At 31.9% G+C, this 18266-nt stretch overlaps 3 protein-coding genes across 3 annotated transcripts; 2 read left to right on the forward strand and 1 right to left on the reverse strand.

Moving 5' to 3' along the window:
- Window positions 1-3822: 3822 nt before the first annotated feature.
- On the forward strand, window positions 3823-6346 carry LOC21403394 (2-methylene-furan-3-one reductase). Its single transcript, XM_010110464.2, has 4 exons — window positions 3823-4103; window positions 4931-5254; window positions 5674-5833; window positions 5935-6346. Exons 1-4 carry the CDS (start codon window positions 3900-3902, stop codon window positions 6204-6206), a joined length of 960 nt encoding a protein of 319 aa, XP_010108766.1. The 5' UTR covers window positions 3823-3899; the 3' UTR covers window positions 6207-6346.
- Window positions 6347-9198: 2852 nt separating this feature from the next.
- Window positions 9199-14054, forward strand: LOC21403395 (2-methylene-furan-3-one reductase). Its single transcript, XM_024173778.1, has 4 exons — window positions 9199-9402; window positions 12447-12770; window positions 13500-13659; window positions 13783-14054. Exons 1-4 carry the CDS (start codon window positions 9199-9201, stop codon window positions 14052-14054), a joined length of 960 nt encoding a protein of 319 aa, XP_024029546.1.
- A 1381-nt stretch (window positions 14055-15435) lies between these two features.
- Window positions 15436-17826, reverse strand: LOC21403396 (RNA exonuclease 4). The gene is made up of 7 exons (XM_010110466.1): window positions 17789-17826; window positions 17452-17603; window positions 17140-17273; window positions 16793-17028; window positions 16453-16662; window positions 16237-16317; window positions 15436-15673 (listed from the first exon to the last, which is right to left on the reverse strand). Exons 1-7 carry the CDS (start codon window positions 17824-17826, stop codon window positions 15436-15438), a joined length of 1089 nt encoding a protein of 362 aa, XP_010108768.1.
- Between the last annotated feature and the right edge of the window lie 440 nt (window positions 17827-18266).

Raw genomic sequence — 18266 nt, forward strand, 5'->3', positions numbered from 1 at the left:
TTGTTATTATACGGTTGTGACTTGTTCGTTGTTTCTTCTTTTGCGCGTTTTCGGTTGTATATTTTGTCGCGAATTACTACCAAGTACCAAACCCGTTTCATGGGATCAGAGATTAGACTGCTGACATTAGGGGGAAGGCACAAGAGTCAGATGTGTTGCTCAAGAAATGAAATAATCATGATTCGAACTTAGTGAACACACGCACGCCATTACGAAAAAATGCGAACGCAAGTGAACGTATCATTGTTAAGTAATAAATTCGTGAATACGAGTATCGTCCCATAAGTGCACGTATCTTGGCATTGGCCAGTGCTTCAACTCGGTGAGGGGCACCCTGGCTTTGGAAATCGACTCATCAGTGCTGCGGCCATGTGAGGTTATAAAAAAAAGGATTAATTTCAAAAATTCCCCCTGAATTATGCCCATTGTAACACTGTGCTTCCCGAATTTTAAAACATAACATCCGCTCTCCTTGGACTTTGTTCTGTTAACAAGTTTTCCTCTTATGTTACAATGACTGACGGAATTGTCACGTGTCACTTATTTAGTGAGAATTGAAAACACAATTACGTTTATACCATCCTAATCATATAATTCTCCATTTTTATTGAAAAATTCACCATCTTCTCTGTGGGAAACATCATCAGCTTCAACCCAAATCTATAAATTTTAGATTTTCCATTAACAGAAAGGCATCAAAACATCATCAAAGCTTTACAAAAACACAAAAATCACATCTCCACACGTCCAGCACGACCAAGATCTCGCTGTCGTATTCATCAAGACACTGCAAGGGCATGTCAGACTCGAATCTCTCCATCAGGACCATCACCAAGTTGCTTGAATCTCTCTATTGTCTTGGAGCCGAAAAGGAGATCTCTTTCGCGTGTCCATCATGGGCCCACGACTAAGATCTCGATGTCGTTCTCATCCCGTGCTACAAGGTCGCATGTCAAATAGGCGCTTCAAGGCTCTAGCTCTTTCACGACGAAATCTCCTTTTTCTTTGTCCACTCCAACAATGTTTGGGCAGAGAAGCACGACGAAGGAAGATCAATCTCTCATCGCCAAGAACCTTGCAGATCTTGTGCCATTGACAAGAGAGGTGCCAACAAGAAAGAGAAGAGAAAAACACGGCGATTGCACGTCAAGATATGTGGAGATGTGATTTTACATTGAATACAACCAATACAGAGGAGAGAAGAGAGAGAAGTCAGAGATTACCAAAAGAAAGCTAAAAAGAACTCAAAAACAGAAGCAAAACTGAAGAAATAAAAGTTAGAAACATAACAGAGGCAAATGACAGGGAGGAAAGATGAAGACAGGGTCTTTTACAATAATATCCTCATCAGATGGGTCACGTACGTGACACGTGGTGAATTCCGTCATCATTATAACAGAAGAGAAAAAGTTGTTAACGGAACAAAGTTCGGGAGGAACGGATGTTACGTTTTAAAATTCGGGAGGTAAAGTGTTATAAAGGTCATAGTTCAGGAGAAATTTTTAAAATTAATCCTAAAAAAAATCATATCTTGTATTTTGAACTGTACTAAATTTATATCTTCACATTTCAAATTCATGGTAAATTCTTACCTTTTCAAAGGTTTAGTTTGACTATGAAATTGACCTAGATTTCCTTTCCATTTTTTGAATTTTTAGTTTTTGAATTTATTTTTTCTTATTCTTATCATTGTTCTTTTTTTAAAAGGTGTTTAAGTCACTGAAAAAGGTATGAATTAAGCATAAAATCAAAGTTTGTGGATATAAATGTGATACAATTCAAAATATAAGATATAATTCTTTAATAACCTTAAAATGCAGGGTATAATTAAAAAAAACCTTATCATAAAATAATAATAATAATAAGGATACAGTGAGACAAACAAGATAAGCAACAACAGTTTAAAAATGACAACATCAGTGAAAACAACAACATTTTACAAACGATTTGATTTTTTTTTTTAATGACAACATTTTAACGACAAGAACATTTACATGAAAACGACGATAAATTTTAAAAAATCCACGTAACAGAAAAAACAAAATCCATTTTGAAAACTTGTCAACCTAATTGGCTATTAAATATTATGATAAATTTAATTTTTATCCTCTGAATTTTAGTCTTTTTCTTATTTTACTCTTCAAACTTTAAAAATTAGTTGTACATTTTCTGAACTTTAAAACATTATTAATTTTACCCCTTTTATTTATTTGATTAATAGATTTGATGATATGACAATTATTATAGAAATAGTTTAATGGATTATTTTCATAAACCCTTCTGAAGTATGTACCCTATTTCAAAATGTCCTATGATTTATCAAAACATATCAAAACACCCCTTAATTTATAAAAAATATAATAAAATAATAGTTTTGTCGATATGACATGCCATTAAAATTTAATTACACATATAAAATTCTAATTAAATCAATAAAAGTGATTAAATACTAAAAACTAATAAAAAATAAATATAAAAATGCTTAACTTCAAAACAATTCAAAAATTAAATAAATCAATTTTTTTTTCAAAAACTAAAAACCCAAAAGAAAGGAGGAAAAAAATTTAAAAAAATTAACCTTCTTCATCTTTGTCAAAATTTATTAAATTTTGAAAAATATCCTCATTTCTCTCTCACGAAGTAAATAAAGGATGAGAAAAGTATATGGTTTGCCATGGTTTTATGCATGCCTATTATTTTATATCATTTTAAATAATTACGAATCATCATGGATTTTTAATTTCTCTTTATTAATTTAATAAAAATTATTTATTTTTTAATAGAATAGCATAAATAATATTTTTTTACCAGTGGTATATATTTCTTTTTTTTTTTTCATTAAGGATTTCTCATATAGGCTTACGTTCAATGGAAGAGGTAACTTGGGCCGCGGGGAACTAAACTTCGGCCGAAAAGGCTCCTTTATATTTTTTAGGGGGAAAAGTAAAGAGCACATTTTTAATAAATAATCAAAGTAAATAGAAGATTTTAAAATTATTTAAAATAAAATGTACTAAATTAAAAATTTATGTGGTAAAAGATCTTTTATTACTATTTACTTTAAATATTTTAAAATATACTAGTTTCGTAAAAATGCAATTTGTACTGTATGTGTATTTTTAACTCCAGTAAAAAAAATAGAAATTCTTCTTAATTTGTCCCCTAAAATTTTTATTAAAATATTTGTATATATAATTTTTTTTGAACCTGTTATACTCAAATTCTGAATTTTAAGTACACTCGTATATATTACACTTTTGAATGGCTAAATACATCAAATATCAATTATATTGTTACAAAAAAATATTATTTTGTAGTATGTGAATTTAAAAGGTGACTTAAACTCAATTAGAGGCCCAATTACTTGAAAAAAAAAAGAGGCCAAATTTTTAAAAAACTATTACTCTATGACTTAACTGATCATGTCCATTTTGAAAAAAAAAAAAACAAAAAAAACAAAAACAACAACTCTAGCTTCGTCACTGCTTGCATAATAAAGTTGATATCGGATTTGAGCGTAATGAAATTGTTTTCCTGTCTAATAATGAACCTTGATAGAAAAGTCATCTAGGTACATGGAGAAACATCAAGAACCAACTCTTTTTCAAACGATGTGATGTTAATGACCTCTGTATGCCTTAGAAACTGCCATTTGATCGTGGATTTTGGAAATCGGTAGAACTACTCGTTTTTCAAACTACTGTTTTTTTTCCCCCTTCTTTTTTGCTCCTGTCTCTATACCCTGTTCATCCTTTGGTAAATTTTGGTAGATATATAAGCCTTACCCGTTTGCTATAAATTTTGCATGTTTCGTCCATATTTTTGTAAGAAATTTGTCTAAGACTCATTTCCTCCAACTTTCTCTCTCCTGAAAAGTCTCCGGAAAAAAGTTCAAGTTCATGGCTTCTAGTACAGTTGTGAATAAGGGATGGGTGTACTCGGAGTACGGAAAATCTGGGGAAGTGTTGAAGTTTGAAGAGAATGTAGGAGTTCCTGATTTGAAGGAAGATCAGGTGCTGATCAAGGTTGCAGCCGCAGCCCTCAATCCGGTTGATTTCAAGAGGATGCTTGGCTGGTTCAAATCCACTGACACTTCTCCTCCTGTGAGCCTCCTTTTGTCTTTCAAATCTTTTATTTTTATTTTTTTGCTTTTTTACGCGGGGTTTTTTTTTTTTTTTTTTGAAAAATAAACTTTTCTCCTGTTTACACCAAATTACCCGTTAGATACATGAAACAATTCATGAGCTATGTGGTCGGAATTAAATTTCCTTGTGTCATTCAAGTCTGCATTAATTATGTCCTTAATTTATAATACAATTATCTTTTTTTAAAAGAAAGAAAGAGAAAGAATTCATGGGCTACAATCTACATAATAATAACGGTCTTTTTGTTCTTTAAAAAATTTAAGGGGTATAACTTTCAGGAAGAGAGACAATGGCGTGACATCATTTTAAAGTAAAAAAAAGGTCATTTCTCAGGAAATTTAAAAAAAATATATATATTTTCTTATCTGTGAAGAGACGTCAATTTGAAAAATGACAACTTTAAAACGACAATTTCCCACAAGACACTGAAAACTTCTACTATAAAACGACAATAAACTAGCTTTAACCACAAGGGCGTTAACGACATTTACGAAATGGAGAACAACCGTCGTGAAATGGCATTATCTCAGAAAACGACAAGATCTATTAAGACTGTAACAGTTTTTAATACAAATCTAAAAGTAAGAGAATTATTCGGACCTATTAGAAAAACTCTCAACAATCATTTCCTTAAAAAAGAAAAGAAAAGAATATATATATATATATACACACAACATCGCATATATAGAACGACAAGAAAATATAAATTAACATCATTGCAAACGACAACAAATGTATAATAGATTAAAAAAAAAACGTGATAAAGAATTTATGAACAAATGCAGGTGGTTCCAGGATACGATGTTGCCGGTGTGGTGAAAAAGGTCGGAAGCCAAGTGACAAAGTTTAAGGTTGGAGACGAGGTTTATGGTGATATCAATGTGAAATCTGTGCAAAAGCCGAAAAAAATTGGTACTTTGGCTGAATACACTGCTGCAGAAGAGAAAGTATTAGCTTTGAAGCCGAAGAATCTGAGTTTTGTTGAAGCTGCTAGCCTTCCACTTGCTCTTGAAACTGCATATGGAGGCCTTGAACTTGCTCGATTTTCCGCCGGTAAATCTATTCTTGTTCTTGGAGGTGCCGGCGGAGTTGGGACCTTGGTTATTCAGGTGTGCATATAACATGTTTTAACCTTCGTACTTCAAGTCTATGCTGAAAAATAAGTTTAAATATATATGAGATATGTGACATTTTTTTTTGGGAGAAATTGTAGACAATAGCCTAATTATGAATTTTATGTTAGCAAATAATATAATTACTGCAATTGTTAGTAAAGGACATTTTTAATTCTAAAAGAATATTTTGTAAGGACATTAAACGAATGTATTAACAAAGAAATTATACTAATTTTTATGCAAAAAAATTAATAAACATTGATGATAATATATATAATTTTAGGTTTTATGTAAGCAAATCCGACAAATTTTAAGTTTAATCAAATTTGCACATGGGGTAATCTAAGTTTTCTGCCATTTACTTTTGTTCCACTAAATGTTATTTACCTATTCCCCCCTGCCCGTCGAGACAGTTAACAAAACACGTTTTCGGGGTGTCTAAAGTGGCAGCCACTGCAAGCACTGGAAAGTTGGAGTTACTGAGGAGTTTGGGAGCTGATTTGGCCATTGATTACACAAAGGAGAATTTTGAAGAGCTTCCAGAGAAATTTGATGTCGTATATGATACAGTTGGTTAGTATTTCACAATATAGTTCGTTAACTTTTAATTTTTTGTTTTATTTTTTGTTTTATGGACGAGTTTTTAATGGTTACGTAACAAAAATATGAAACAGGACAATCTGAGAGAGCTGTGAAAGCCGTGAAAGAAGGCGGGGAAGTTGTGACAATAGCACCTGTTGCGTCTGTGGCTCCACAAGCGAAGCTCTATTCTGTCGTTTCAAGTGGGTCTGTACTTGAGAAGCTGAAACCTGATTTAGAGAGTGGAAAGGTGAAGGCAGTGATTGATCCAAAAGGTCCATTTCCATTCTCTAAGACAGTTGAAGCATTTTCCTACCTTGAAACTGGCAGAGCCACTGGAAAAGTCGTAGTGTATCCCATTCCATGAGTGCCTACAAAGCAATCACCTTGGCTTTCTATTAATTAGCAACCATATATATTGCTATGTCATGACGTGTATTTAATAATTTTATACCGTACTATACTTGCCAGAAATAACAAAGGTTTGTGTAGAAAAATAAATAAATAAGAAGGTTTGATGTTTTGTTATTATACCGTTGAGCCTTGTTCCTTGTTTATTTATTTATTATTGTGCATTTTTAGAATCGGTTGTATATTATGTCGGAGTTGTACCAAGTACCAAACCCATTTTATGGGATCAGAGATAAGACTGCTGATATCAAAGGAAGGCAAAGTGTCTGTTGATGGAACTTATTTTCTCTCATTTTATTTTAAAAAAAATGAAATGATCAAATTTAAAATTTAATAGACAGTCGCGCATATATTCTAATCACTTCAGCTAGCCTCATGTGGCCCACGATTTTATTTTAATGGTCTGATTCCATTCCTTTTTTACACGTATTTGTGTCAACCGACCTTTTTTGAGTTTGCTTTCTATCTTTTGTAAATAACGACAACGACTTCAAGAAACGACAATGAATTTGGAAACAACAACATCATCTTAGTAAAATGAGAATAGTGTTATATCATGTTGGCAAATCTGGCCGTAAAATAAAAAATAAGTAAAAATAAAGATAAAATAAATATAGATATTTTTACGTGGAAAATCTTAAAAGAAACAGGGTAAAAATAACGGGACAAGTGTATAAAAATTTTACTAATTACAACCTTATCTTTAAATTACATGGAGAGAATAAATAAAAACCTCCATCTCATATAAATAGAAAAAACTACTCATAAAGAAGAAAAGAATTGGAAAAACTAATGGCGCGTTTAAAACTCGTTCCAAAATGATTTTATTTTTTGTATGAAAATAAAAATGAAAACGTTTTCAATCTCAGACATAAATCATTTTTGAAAATGCGTTTAATAGTTTTATCAAGAGATTATTTTCAGTATAAAAAAAACATTAATGTCTCTCTCTCTGTACTCGAGAGAGGAGAAAACGAAAATAAAAAATGAAAAATAACTAAAAATCGTTTTTCGTTTCTCTCTCATTTTACACTAAACTAAAAAATCATTTTCATTTCCGTTTTTTATCTTTATTGTGCCAAACGCCATTTTGAAAACATTTTTTATTTTTTTTTCTCAAAAAACATGAAAAATAAAAACGGGATCAATTCTAAACACGGTTTAAATTTCTCTCGCTATGGAATTCTCTCATAAGACATGAGAATGGGATGAGAAAAACTAATGAGGGGGCTTGGTATTTATAGGCCTCAGCCCCTCCCCTTCGCTGCTTTTCTCTTCACAAAAGGCAGCCACTCGCCTTATTATTATTATTATTGTTATTATTTTTTCCCTTATTTTCCTTCTTTCGTGCCTACTACTTTGGCCTTTTCCTTATTTTTCTTTTCTTTTGCAAATGAGAAGGTGGCTCCTTTGTCTGCCATAATATATCAAACAGCCTTGAAAAACAACGACATCATATGAAACAACAATATTTCATAGAAACTTCAATGATACATAAAATAGTTTTTTTTTTTTTTTTTTTTTTTTTTTTTTTTTTTACCCCCCCTATACCCCACCATTTGAGGTTATCAAAAAATCATACGTTTTATTTTGAACAACCAAATTTATATCTTCATAAATCAAATTCATGCTAAATACTTAACTCTTTTCCGTCAGGTTTATTTTGACTATGAAATTAACCTCGATATCCTTTACATTTTTGAACTTTTAGTTTTTCTTAATTTTTTTCTTACTCTTAGGGTCTTTTTGTAGTCAAAACTGACCATTGACTGATAAAAAACGCATGAATTAAGCATAAAGTCAAAATCTCAATGTAAAAATGTGATACAATTTCAAATATATATAAGATATGATCTTTTGATAACATCAAAATGCAAGTATAATTCTTTTTTTTTTTTAAATCCTTATCATAAAACCACAAAAAAAAAAAAAGATTAAAGACAGTGAGACATACTAGATAAGCAACAACTGTTTAAAAATGACAACATCAGTGAAAACGACAACATTTTAAAGACAATCGGATTTTTTTTTTTAGTGACAACATTTTAACCACAAGAACATTACATGAAAACGACATGAATTTAAAAAACATCCACATAGCAGGAAAAACAAAAACCATTTTGAGAACAAGTCAACGTATTTGGCTGACATATTAGGCGACCTGGTCTATTCTTAACCCCAGTAAAAAGAAAAATGGTTAATTAAGTTGGCTTTCTGCTTGGATAATATAGTTAATTATATGAGGTTTTAGCCAAATTAAGTTGACTTTTTGCTTGCATAATATCGTTAATATCGGGTTTTAACCAAATTAAGTTACGACTTTCCGTCTAGAATGAACCTTGATAAAAAGTTTGTCTAGAAGCAAAACGTGTGGACACACTTAGAGTGTGTTTGGTTCAAGGATTCGTGCCATGCTTCGAATCATGATTCGTGACTCGTTACAGTATTTTTTCTAAAAAAAACACACATAAATCGAGAATGGTTCTGAATCCATCAACCAAACGTCCTCTTAAAATACTTCAAGAAATGTGTAACATGAGATCTTTTTTAAAATGATGATGTGATGTTAATGACCAAAGGGTATACGCCATCTAAGCAGTGCACTTTGATCGTGGATTTTTTTTTTTTAATCTTTTTCAGCTTTTTGGCTTTCCCTAGTTGATAATTGATGTTTTGTAGGTTTGTAAACAGTCACTGTCTCTATTCACGGTTTGATAAATTGGTGATGAACAATTCAAATTTTTGTAATTTTTATATGTTTAGTATTCAAACTCTCCGATAAGTTGTACATATTCAAATTGCTACAAATTTTACATGTTTCGTCCATATTTTTGTAAGAAGTCTGTCTAATACGCTTGCAGAATAGATCCTTTTCGTCCAACTCTCTCTCTCTCTCTCTCTCTCTCTCTCTCTCTCTCCTCTGAAAAGTTTGTAGCAAGTTCACGTTCATGGCTTCAAGTAAACTTGTGAATAAGGCATGGATATACTCTGAGTATGGAAAATCTGGGGAAGTGTTGAAGTTTGAGGAGAATGTAGGAATTCCTGATTTGAAGGAAGACCAGGTACTGATCAAGGTTGCGGCCGCAGCAATCAATCCAGTTGATTTCAAGAGGATGCTTGGCTGGTTCAAAGCCATTGATACTCCTCCCCCTGTGAGTCTCTTTCTGACTTTCAATCTTTTTTTTTTTTTTTTTTTTTTTTTGAAGTTCTTCATTTTTTTTCTTGTGTAGCTCATAAAAGATAGTTTCTCTCTCTCTTCGGGTTAAATATTGCACTACTTTGTTTAAAGACACACTAATTTTGTTGCGCACAGTATAATTTGAATCATATGTACAGAGGTGTGAGTTCGAATGGTGAAATCACGGGGCTAGACCGACTTGCTTTTTTACGGAGAAAATTAATGTGTATGAGTTAAAAATTTTATTTTTTATTATTAATTAATATAATTATTTAATTAAAAAAATTATTAATCAAGAATAATAGATATTTGTCTTTTTTTTCTTTTCTATAAAATAAATATCTAAAAATTTTAAAAACTAATAATTGGGGCCGACCCAAATGCATTTTGAGCCTAAACATTAAGCTCAACCCAAAAGTCTTGGCCAGTCTCAATTTTAAGCAGATTGGGATCGGCCATATAAGACCGTTTGACCTGACTTAAATTTACAGCTTTTAAACTATACTATCTTATAAATGAAAAATAGATAAATATAAGTGCCTATTTGATTTATAATTCATCATGTTTTGAACCCATCTAGATGGATTTCAAGGAACTTACACCCCTTAACATTTGATGGTTTGAACCCCAAATGTACAATAAAATTTCATCCAAATATCACTTCATTATATTTAAAAAAAAAATCAAAATGATGTAAACAATTACCAGGTCAAATTTTATTCTCTGTTTATATTTTACATTACTAAACGTAAATTTAAACAGCAGTTTAGACTACAAATTTTAGACTACATTCAATTTGAACTCGTGAAATCAATGAGTCAGATGTTATCTCCATGGACTATGCTATGGGCTATATAATAATGGGAAATCTTTACAAACATCCTTTAAAAATGCACGAGTCAAGATTTTTAATTTTTATTTTTGATTCATAATCTTTTTAGTTAAATAACTACAATAATAAAAAGGTATTTAATAAGAGTAAGAGGTAAAAGTTTAAACTCATACACTCTTAAGGATAAATTTTAAAATTTTCTGTATTATTTTAGGGTCTTTTTGATCTTTTAAAAAATTAAAGGGGTATATTCTTCAGGAAGAGAAAGTCAATCGTGTGACTTCGTTTTAGAGTTTAAAAAAAAAGGGTCATTTCCCAGAAAAAAAAAATGATTTAATTTACAGAAGAAGAGACGTCGTTTGACAAGGACGACTTTAAAACGACTATTCACTTTTTTTTCCCCTGAATTAAAACGACTATTCATTTAGAAAACCACAAGACACTAAAAACGGCATTTCATAAAATAAACGACAACGAATTACAAGAAGCCACAAACTAAAAATCTAAACACACATAAAAGAGTCAAAGGAGTTGCTTCTCTTTGGATCATGTGAAAACCCTGTAATTTACTCTTCATATTTTGTTTTTACATTTTTACTTTTTTTGACAAACCTGTAATTTACTCTTCATATTTTGCTTTGACTTTTTTACTTTTTCTATTCTTTTCACTTTTGATTGCTTGTTGCTTCTTCTTCTTTTTTTTCCCCCCCCTTAAATCTCTTATCCAGTTTATTTTTACTTTTCCTCTTTTTATTTTTTGAATTTGTTTCATTTTTTCTTTTTACTGTTATCCTTTTTTTCATCTAATATTCTTTCACAGTTTATTTTTTTTAACAATATCTTTTTTTTTTTTTGAAATACTTTCTTTCTCTCACTTTCTTTTGATTAAAATAATTCTTTTCAAATATCTCCATACTTAATTTTTTTTCAAAATTCTTATATAACTTTGATTCTTTTTTATGTAATTTTTTTAAATATTTTTTCCTATTGCTCTAATTAATGGATTTTATTTCTTAGAACGCTTGTTTTTTAACACGACATCACAACTTATAAAGTTATTCCTCACCTGCATAGTAACACATGGCTCAACTAGTATTTTTGAAATGACACAACAAGAGAAGATGGCAACAAATTAAAAAAGCAACAACTAATTAATGTGAAATGACATTATCTCATAAAACGACAGGGTCTGTTGAACGACAACTCCTTTTTGTCAATAAAAGTTACATAAAAGGATGGCCCTTAAGAAACCACAATATCATGTAAAAATGACCAGGAAACATAGGAAAAAAATGAATTAAAAGACGATAAGGACTTTGGGAAACAAGAAGGATGTATAAGAAACTTTAATAAAATCTAGTCAAGACTGCAAATCATCGAAAACGACAAACAGCTTAGGAAACTACTTTAAAAACGACATAAATGTTGACTAATCTAAGGCCAACATCTAATAAAAACGACAATGTGTAATAAAACAACAAAGCATCCACTACAGGTTTCTTTCTTTTTGTTGTTGTTGTTGTTTTTTTTTTTTTTTTTTTTTTTATATTATTACAGGTTTCTTTTTGACAATGACAACATTACAAAAAAGCGTCAACCCTCTAAAATTTACAATATCATAAAACAACGACATGGAAATATTGGTAGAAATTTTGTGAGAGAAAAAATTTCTAAATTCAAATTTTTTGTGAAATGTAAAACACTATAGCATAATTAAAATTATGAATTTAAGTATACGAAACAAACAAGTCCTTATTGATTTAAACAAAAATTCTCTAAGACTGAAAGTAAAAAGGGACACTGAAAACGTCAAGGATTTAAGAACTACATTTAGTCAGCTGACATGACAATAAAAAATTTAAGAAACGGCAACATAAAAAGAAGAAGATATAATGATGCAAATCAGCAACAGCGTTAGATTTTTTTTGTTCTTTTTTTTTTTTTTACACGACGACAATGTTACATAAAACCACGAACTGATGACAAGCGTTTCCAAAAAAAATAAATAAAAAAATAAAAGAAAGAAAGAAAGAAAGAAAGAAAGAAAGAATTATAACATCGTGTAAAAACCGACAAGAAAATATAAATTACCACCATTGCAAACGACAACAAATTAATAATATATTAAAAAAAGGATAAAAAATTCATGAACAAATGTAGTTGGATCCTAAATTGTATATGTGCAGGTCGTTCCAGGATTCGATGTTGCCGGTGTGGTGGTAAAGGTTGGAAGCCAAGCGAGAAAGTTTAAGTTGGGAGATGAGGTTTATGGTGATATCAATGAGAACTCTGTGCAAAACCCTAAGAAAATTGGCAGTTTATCAGAATACACTGCTGCAGAAGAGAAAGTGTTAGCTTTGAAGCCCAAGAATTTGAGTTTTGCTGAAGCTGCTAGTCTTCCGGTTGCTCTTCAAACTGCCTATGGAGGTCTAGAACTTGCTCAACTTTCCGCTGGTAAATCCGTTCTCGTTCTTGGAGGTTCCAGCGGAGTTGGGTCCTTGGTTATTCAGGTGTGTATATTTAATATGTTTTTACAGCTTCAACTTGATGCTTAAATTTATATGATTCTTCTATTCCTTGTAACTATATTATAACTTACCACCAAAAGGTGATGAAAATGATGTGAATGTCTTTCTTTCTTCTACGTACGTACTTCTAACAAAATCGTAAGATCGTGTATGGGATTTGACACTTGCCCAGTGTTAGAAGGTCAAGGAAGTTGGTGACTTGATGATACGAGACCCCGCAACCAAAACCCTAGTGAACGGCGGCTTCAGCTATGATGGTTCCTTAGGTAGCGAAATTCCTCGTCAAACTAGTTTCGACCCGCGCAAAAGGCATGACGATCTGGGCACTGTCTCAATATGTCTATAAATTCAAATCCTCACATTTGATCTATGGCGGTTTGAAACTTAGCTTATTTTTTTAGTAGAATTGGGTGAGTCCTTTTCGTTTAATTGATGAATCTAGGATTTCTTCAATAAAAAATGGCATCAATGATCCTTTTTTAACTAAAAAAATGAGAAATGTTAAGGACACTAACTCAAATTCTAATTTTTGCATACTAACTGATGTAGCATGTGAGTTGTCATCTTTTTATTAGTAGATAAAAATTCACATGCCACACTAATTAGTACATAAAAGTTGAGATTTGAATTGATGTCCTTAGCATTATTCAAAAAATATATATATCATAACTCCTCTTCTTCTTTTTTTTTTCCTTTCTTTCTCTGAGACAGTTAGCAAAACATGTTTTTGGTGCGTCTAAAGTGGCAGCCACTGCAAATACTGGAAAATTGGAGTTGTTGAGGAGTTTAGGTGTTGATTTGTCCATTGATTACACAAAGGAGAATTTTGAAGAGCTCTCAGAGAAATTTGATATCGTATACGACGCAGTAGGTTAGCACTTCATAATATAGTTAGTTAATCTGTAATTTAAATCATCCCAAACTATAACTTGATCATAGGATGAAGAATATGACATCTATATTTGTATATTTGCATGACAAAAACTCATAAAAGGGCAATCTGAGAGGGCTGTGAAGGCCGTGAAAGAAGGCGGGAAAGTTGTGACAATAGCAGATGGTGTGCCTGTGGCTCCACAAGCAATATTCTTCACTCTCGTTTCAAGTGCATCTGTTCTTGAGAAGCTGAATCCTTACTTTGAGAGTGGAAAATTGAAGGCAGTAATTGACCCAAAAGGACCATATCCATTCTCTAAGACAATTGAAGCATTTTCCTACCTCGAAACTGGCAGAGCCACTGGAAAAGTCCTAGTGTATCCCATCCCATGAGTACTTAGAAAGCAAATCACTTTGGCTTTCTATTGATTAACTATATATGTGTGCATGTATTGCTATGTCATGGCGTGTTTTTAATTAATTATATATCGTACTATAAATTCCATGACTTGTTATAATTAACGAAGGAAGAACTTAAAACATGGTAAGAGAGAGAGAGAGAGAGAGAGAGAGAGAGAGAGAGAGAGAGACTCTCAAAGGTAGATGGTGATGAAGATGAAGGAATGGACAGTAAGGAAAGCTTTGTCTGGTTTACTCAATCATAGAGAGAGAGAAGGAGAGAGAGAGAGCCCAAGCCCCAGGTCAAGGAAGGTGAGAAGAAAACAGGCTTTATTTAATTGTTTCTCCTTTGTTTGTTGTAAAGTTTTTTACTTGGAGAGAGAGAGAACGGGGCCTGGCATTGCTTTGCTTTCCCTTCCATACCTATAATTACCACCTCCCAAGTCACCTTTTACTTTTCTTTTTTTTCCCTTGCTTCTAGCTTTACCTTTTCCCGCAGGGCAAATCATGTGTCACACAGTCCAGTGCCAACAGACAGTTGTTTGCTTCTCTTTTTTGTAAGTTGCTCTTCAATCACAAAAAAGGAAGATAAATAAAATTATCTGACGCTGCATTTTATTCTGTGCGCGTGTGCATATATACAATGAAGTAGAAAAACTTAAAACATGGTAAGTAGATAATTCGAATATGTGTCAATCATATAGAAGTTAGCCTTGGTTAATGACCTCCTTAATATAATAAATTAATAATATAGAATAAATAATAATATAGAGAAATATAGAGAAAATTATAGAATTTACTTTTAAAAGTGCACGGGATTGAATTTTTTATTCTTGATTAATACCATTTTGCTAGTATAGTTATTTAACTAAAAAGGTTATTGATTAAGAGAAAGAGTTAGAAATTTCGAGCCATACACTTTCAAAGGGGTATTTGAATTTCCACTATTCTATATCTAAAATGCGTGTGTGTGTCTACACACACATATATGTATGTGTATATGTGCATTTGTATTTAATCACCATATTAGAATTCTAATTATAGCGTACTTAGTCGACACTGCAAAAGCTTAAGAATATACATATATATATATATATTAATTGTAATACAATTCCACGTTCAATCATCAAAGCACCAATAAATTCATGTATACATCATATGTCATGACTCATGATTCGTATATATTACATGAATTAAGTTCACACATAGCTACTGCTTTACATATATAGGATCGTACAATAACCTATGAATCTTCCTTCTTATTTAATATATATTATTATTCATAATCATAAATTTAAATATATAGTACATAATTTAAATAATCCGCGGACAGAGATTTAATTTTGTGTAGCTCCTCATCTCTCGGATCAATAACTCAATTGGAGTCCAAGCACCAACAGTAGTAATCAGACCTTGAGATTTCCAGCATTTGTTCAGGAGTCATTCTCTCAAGCTCAGTTTGTCTCCATGACGCGAAGTTATTTCGGTTTTGAGGATCAGAAGCCAATGGATAGTCCTCCACTCGATGGTTCTGTGATCTCATTCTCATGTAAAGCCTCATCGTTGCCACGCAATCCTCGTAAGGATCTTGAATGCCACTTTGAATGTCGTACCTGCGTGTCGTGAATTTCGATAACAAAACTGAGAGAAACAGAGGCTAGAGTTTCTTATTGAATTGCTAATTGAAAATAATACATTAGAAATATAAAGTTCATATAGTTTAGTAAATAAGTAAAAAACTATTCTGCCCCTAAACACATAGATAAACAATAATAAAAACTAATCTAGTTTACATATTATATTACATATAGAACTTGCTTTATTAATGTTACTAATAATACTAATATCTATATTTATAAATAATAGCCAGATATAATAATATAATGGGAAATAGTAGGAAATAGGCCAATATGAAAAATTTAAGAAAGTATATAGGCCAATTTTTAGTTATAAAAATTAATAGGTCATAATTTGTTAAGTTATGGTTCATAACTAGATAAGTTATGGATAAACTTGTCAAATTATGGTTCATAACCAAACAAGTTATGGACGAAAACAGTAATTTGGCCTATTTATTAACTTATGTAAACTATTAGCCTATTAATTTTAATTCATCTCAAGTCTTGGCTTATTTCCCTCTTTCTCCCTAATATAATATCTATATTAGAGTACTTACCCAAGATATGCTTGTGTCAGATACTTAAGTGAGTTGCTAAGCTTGCTTGTTTTCATCAATGGAGGATATTTGGCAGTATCCCTGAATTTGTTAAATTAAAATCAGTCTACAGACTCATACGATGAAGAGGAGTAGTATTCAAATTTAATTAACTGATCTAGGGACATTAATGAAAAGGATTTAGTAAATAATATTATTAATTAATTAATTAATAACCTTATCATAACAGAAGGATATTCAAGCTGAAGACGGTCAAGGTCATGATCGAGACCATGACCCACAAGAATCCTAGCTTTTCCACCTGATCTGGGTCGAATCTTCCACATGGGTTCCCCATTGCACAGGAAGTCTTGAATCTTCTTTTGCACTTGTCTCACCGGCATAGCATCCCTTAAATATTCCGGACGAATTCCAGTCGTTTCATACCTGCAATTATACATACGTATATGTATATATATATATATATATATGTGTGTGTGATTATAACATATGTATATATGTGTCTATAGACATTATAGTACATACATATAAGATGCAGGATGATGAACTATAGTACCTGTAGTTTGTGACTGGAATAGGAGGTTTGACATAAGAATGAAAGATGATGTTTTCGAATTCATCAATGAGGCAAACCCTTGCGCATATATCAAGGGAGCCATCGCTGCCACCACCAACCATTTTGCAAGCCAGTGCAACCACTTGGGGCCCTGCGCCTCCTCTTGTTGATCTGCCGCTATAATCCATTGCTAAATTGTCACGTATTCCTAAATTAGACAACCGACCAAGCACCCCCTATACATACGAAAATTGTTTGTTAGGATTTTTGGACTCGATCTTAATATTCTGTATGTGAAAAAAAAAAGAAAAAAAAGGTCTAACTAGTTAAGGATATTCGATCATTACGGAGCCGTTTAAACCGGATAGTTGACACCGGTCCTGGTGAATCCTGAGGGCATAAGGACTGTCGAAGATGGCCAAGCAGAATCTGCATCCTCTCGTGCTGAATATATTTCTGCATTCTTGTTTTGGCAATGGCCCTGAAAAAGAAATATATTTAAGTAAATCTCCCACTCGTACAATATAATCTGTGAACTCGAGATGATCAAACTATAGTAATCAGCACTAAAACTTGTATAGCTACTTGAGAATTTTGTACCGTGCGTAAACATGTATATAATAAATATGTGTATATATATGTGTGTATCTACATGTTACCTATAAGATGTTCCCTCAGAGACTCGAAAGATCTGCAGTGCTTCCTGCAGATGCCGCAAGCGGGTTCATGAACGGAGTGGTATGATGTCCTCATGTGCTCCACAAGATGCTCCAATTTGTTAAACTGTCTAAAGCATGCTGCACACTTGTTCCTGGTAAATTCACGTGACAGATTATTGTCAGATCATGTCAAACTAATAATCAGTACTTAAAATTACTTGTTATTACTTGAAAAAAAAAAAAAAAAAACTTTAGTTTATAATATAATTGTAACACTATGATAAGATCTAGAGAATGCGTAATTTGTGTGTGTGATAGAGAAAGGAATATTTAAAACCTCAGAGTTTCTGGAGTCTCTCTGATATAACTGTCCATATTGGTTGGAGTTTGTAGAATACTAGTTTTCAAGAAGTGAATAAATAGTATAGGACAATTAGTACTATATGGCTAAGACTAGGAGGGCTCTGAGGAGGAAAGTAAGGGTTTTTGAAGGTATTTATAGAAGTGCAGAAAGGAGAGAATATATGAGTTTCAAGTTGCAAGATAGATGATTCCTTAAGGCCGGCCAAATTTTGTCTCACGTATATATCTAGCTAGCTTAGGTTAATTATTTTTACCAATGGTTCAACTTTTTTATTTTTTTTTTGCTAATAACAATGGTTCAACCGTTATTATTAGAGAACATTCGTAGTGATCCAGAAATGTTGGGGTCCACCATATTGATCAAAAAGGAATATTGATCTAGCTACCTTCTGATCTATGATCTCTCTTTCTCCCTCTCTTTATTCTAGGTTAGATGACCACTGCATAAGGTT

This window comes from Morus notabilis, unplaced genomic scaffold, assembly GCF_000414095.1.
Source record: "Morus notabilis unplaced genomic scaffold, ASM41409v2 Scaffold39, whole genome shotgun sequence".
NCBI lineage: Eukaryota > Viridiplantae > Streptophyta > Magnoliopsida > Rosales > Moraceae > Morus > Morus notabilis.

What these genes read in the sequence shown, in the direction of transcription:
- LOC21403394 (XM_010110464.2), top strand. Translation starts at nt 3,900, where the DNA reads ATGGCTTCTAGTACAGTTGTGAATAAGGGATGGGTGTACTCGGAGTAC. An exon ending in CCACTGACACTTCTCCTCCT is followed by an intron (nt 4,104 to 4,930) that starts GTGAGCCTCCTT and finishes GAACAAATGCAG; the next exon opens with GTGGTTCCAGGATACGATGT. An exon ending in TTGGGACCTTGGTTATTCAG is followed by an intron (nt 5,255 to 5,673) that starts GTGTGCATATAA and finishes CCGTCGAGACAG; the next exon opens with TTAACAAAACACGTTTTCGG.
- LOC21403395 (XM_024173778.1), top strand. Translation starts at nt 9,199, where the DNA reads ATGGCTTCAAGTAAACTTGTGAATAAGGCATGGATATACTCTGAGTAT. An exon ending in CCATTGATACTCCTCCCCCT is followed by an intron (nt 9,403 to 12,446) that starts GTGAGTCTCTTT and finishes GTATATGTGCAG; the next exon opens with GTCGTTCCAGGATTCGATGT. An exon ending in TTGGGTCCTTGGTTATTCAG is followed by an intron (nt 12,771 to 13,499) that starts GTGTGTATATTT and finishes TCTCTGAGACAG; the next exon opens with TTAGCAAAACATGTTTTTGG.
- LOC21403396 (XM_010110466.1), bottom strand. Translation starts at nt 17,826, where the DNA reads ATGGACAGTTATATCAGAGAGACTCCAGAAACTCTGAG. An exon ending in ATTCCAGTCACAAACTACAG is followed by an intron (nt 16,663 to 16,792) that starts GTACTATAGTTC and finishes GTATAATTGCAG; the next exon opens with GTATGAAACGACTGGAATTC. An exon ending in CTGACACAAGCATATCTTGG is followed by an intron (nt 15,674 to 16,236) that starts GTAAGTACTCTA and finishes CACGACACGCAG; the next exon opens with GTACGACATTCAAAGTGGCA.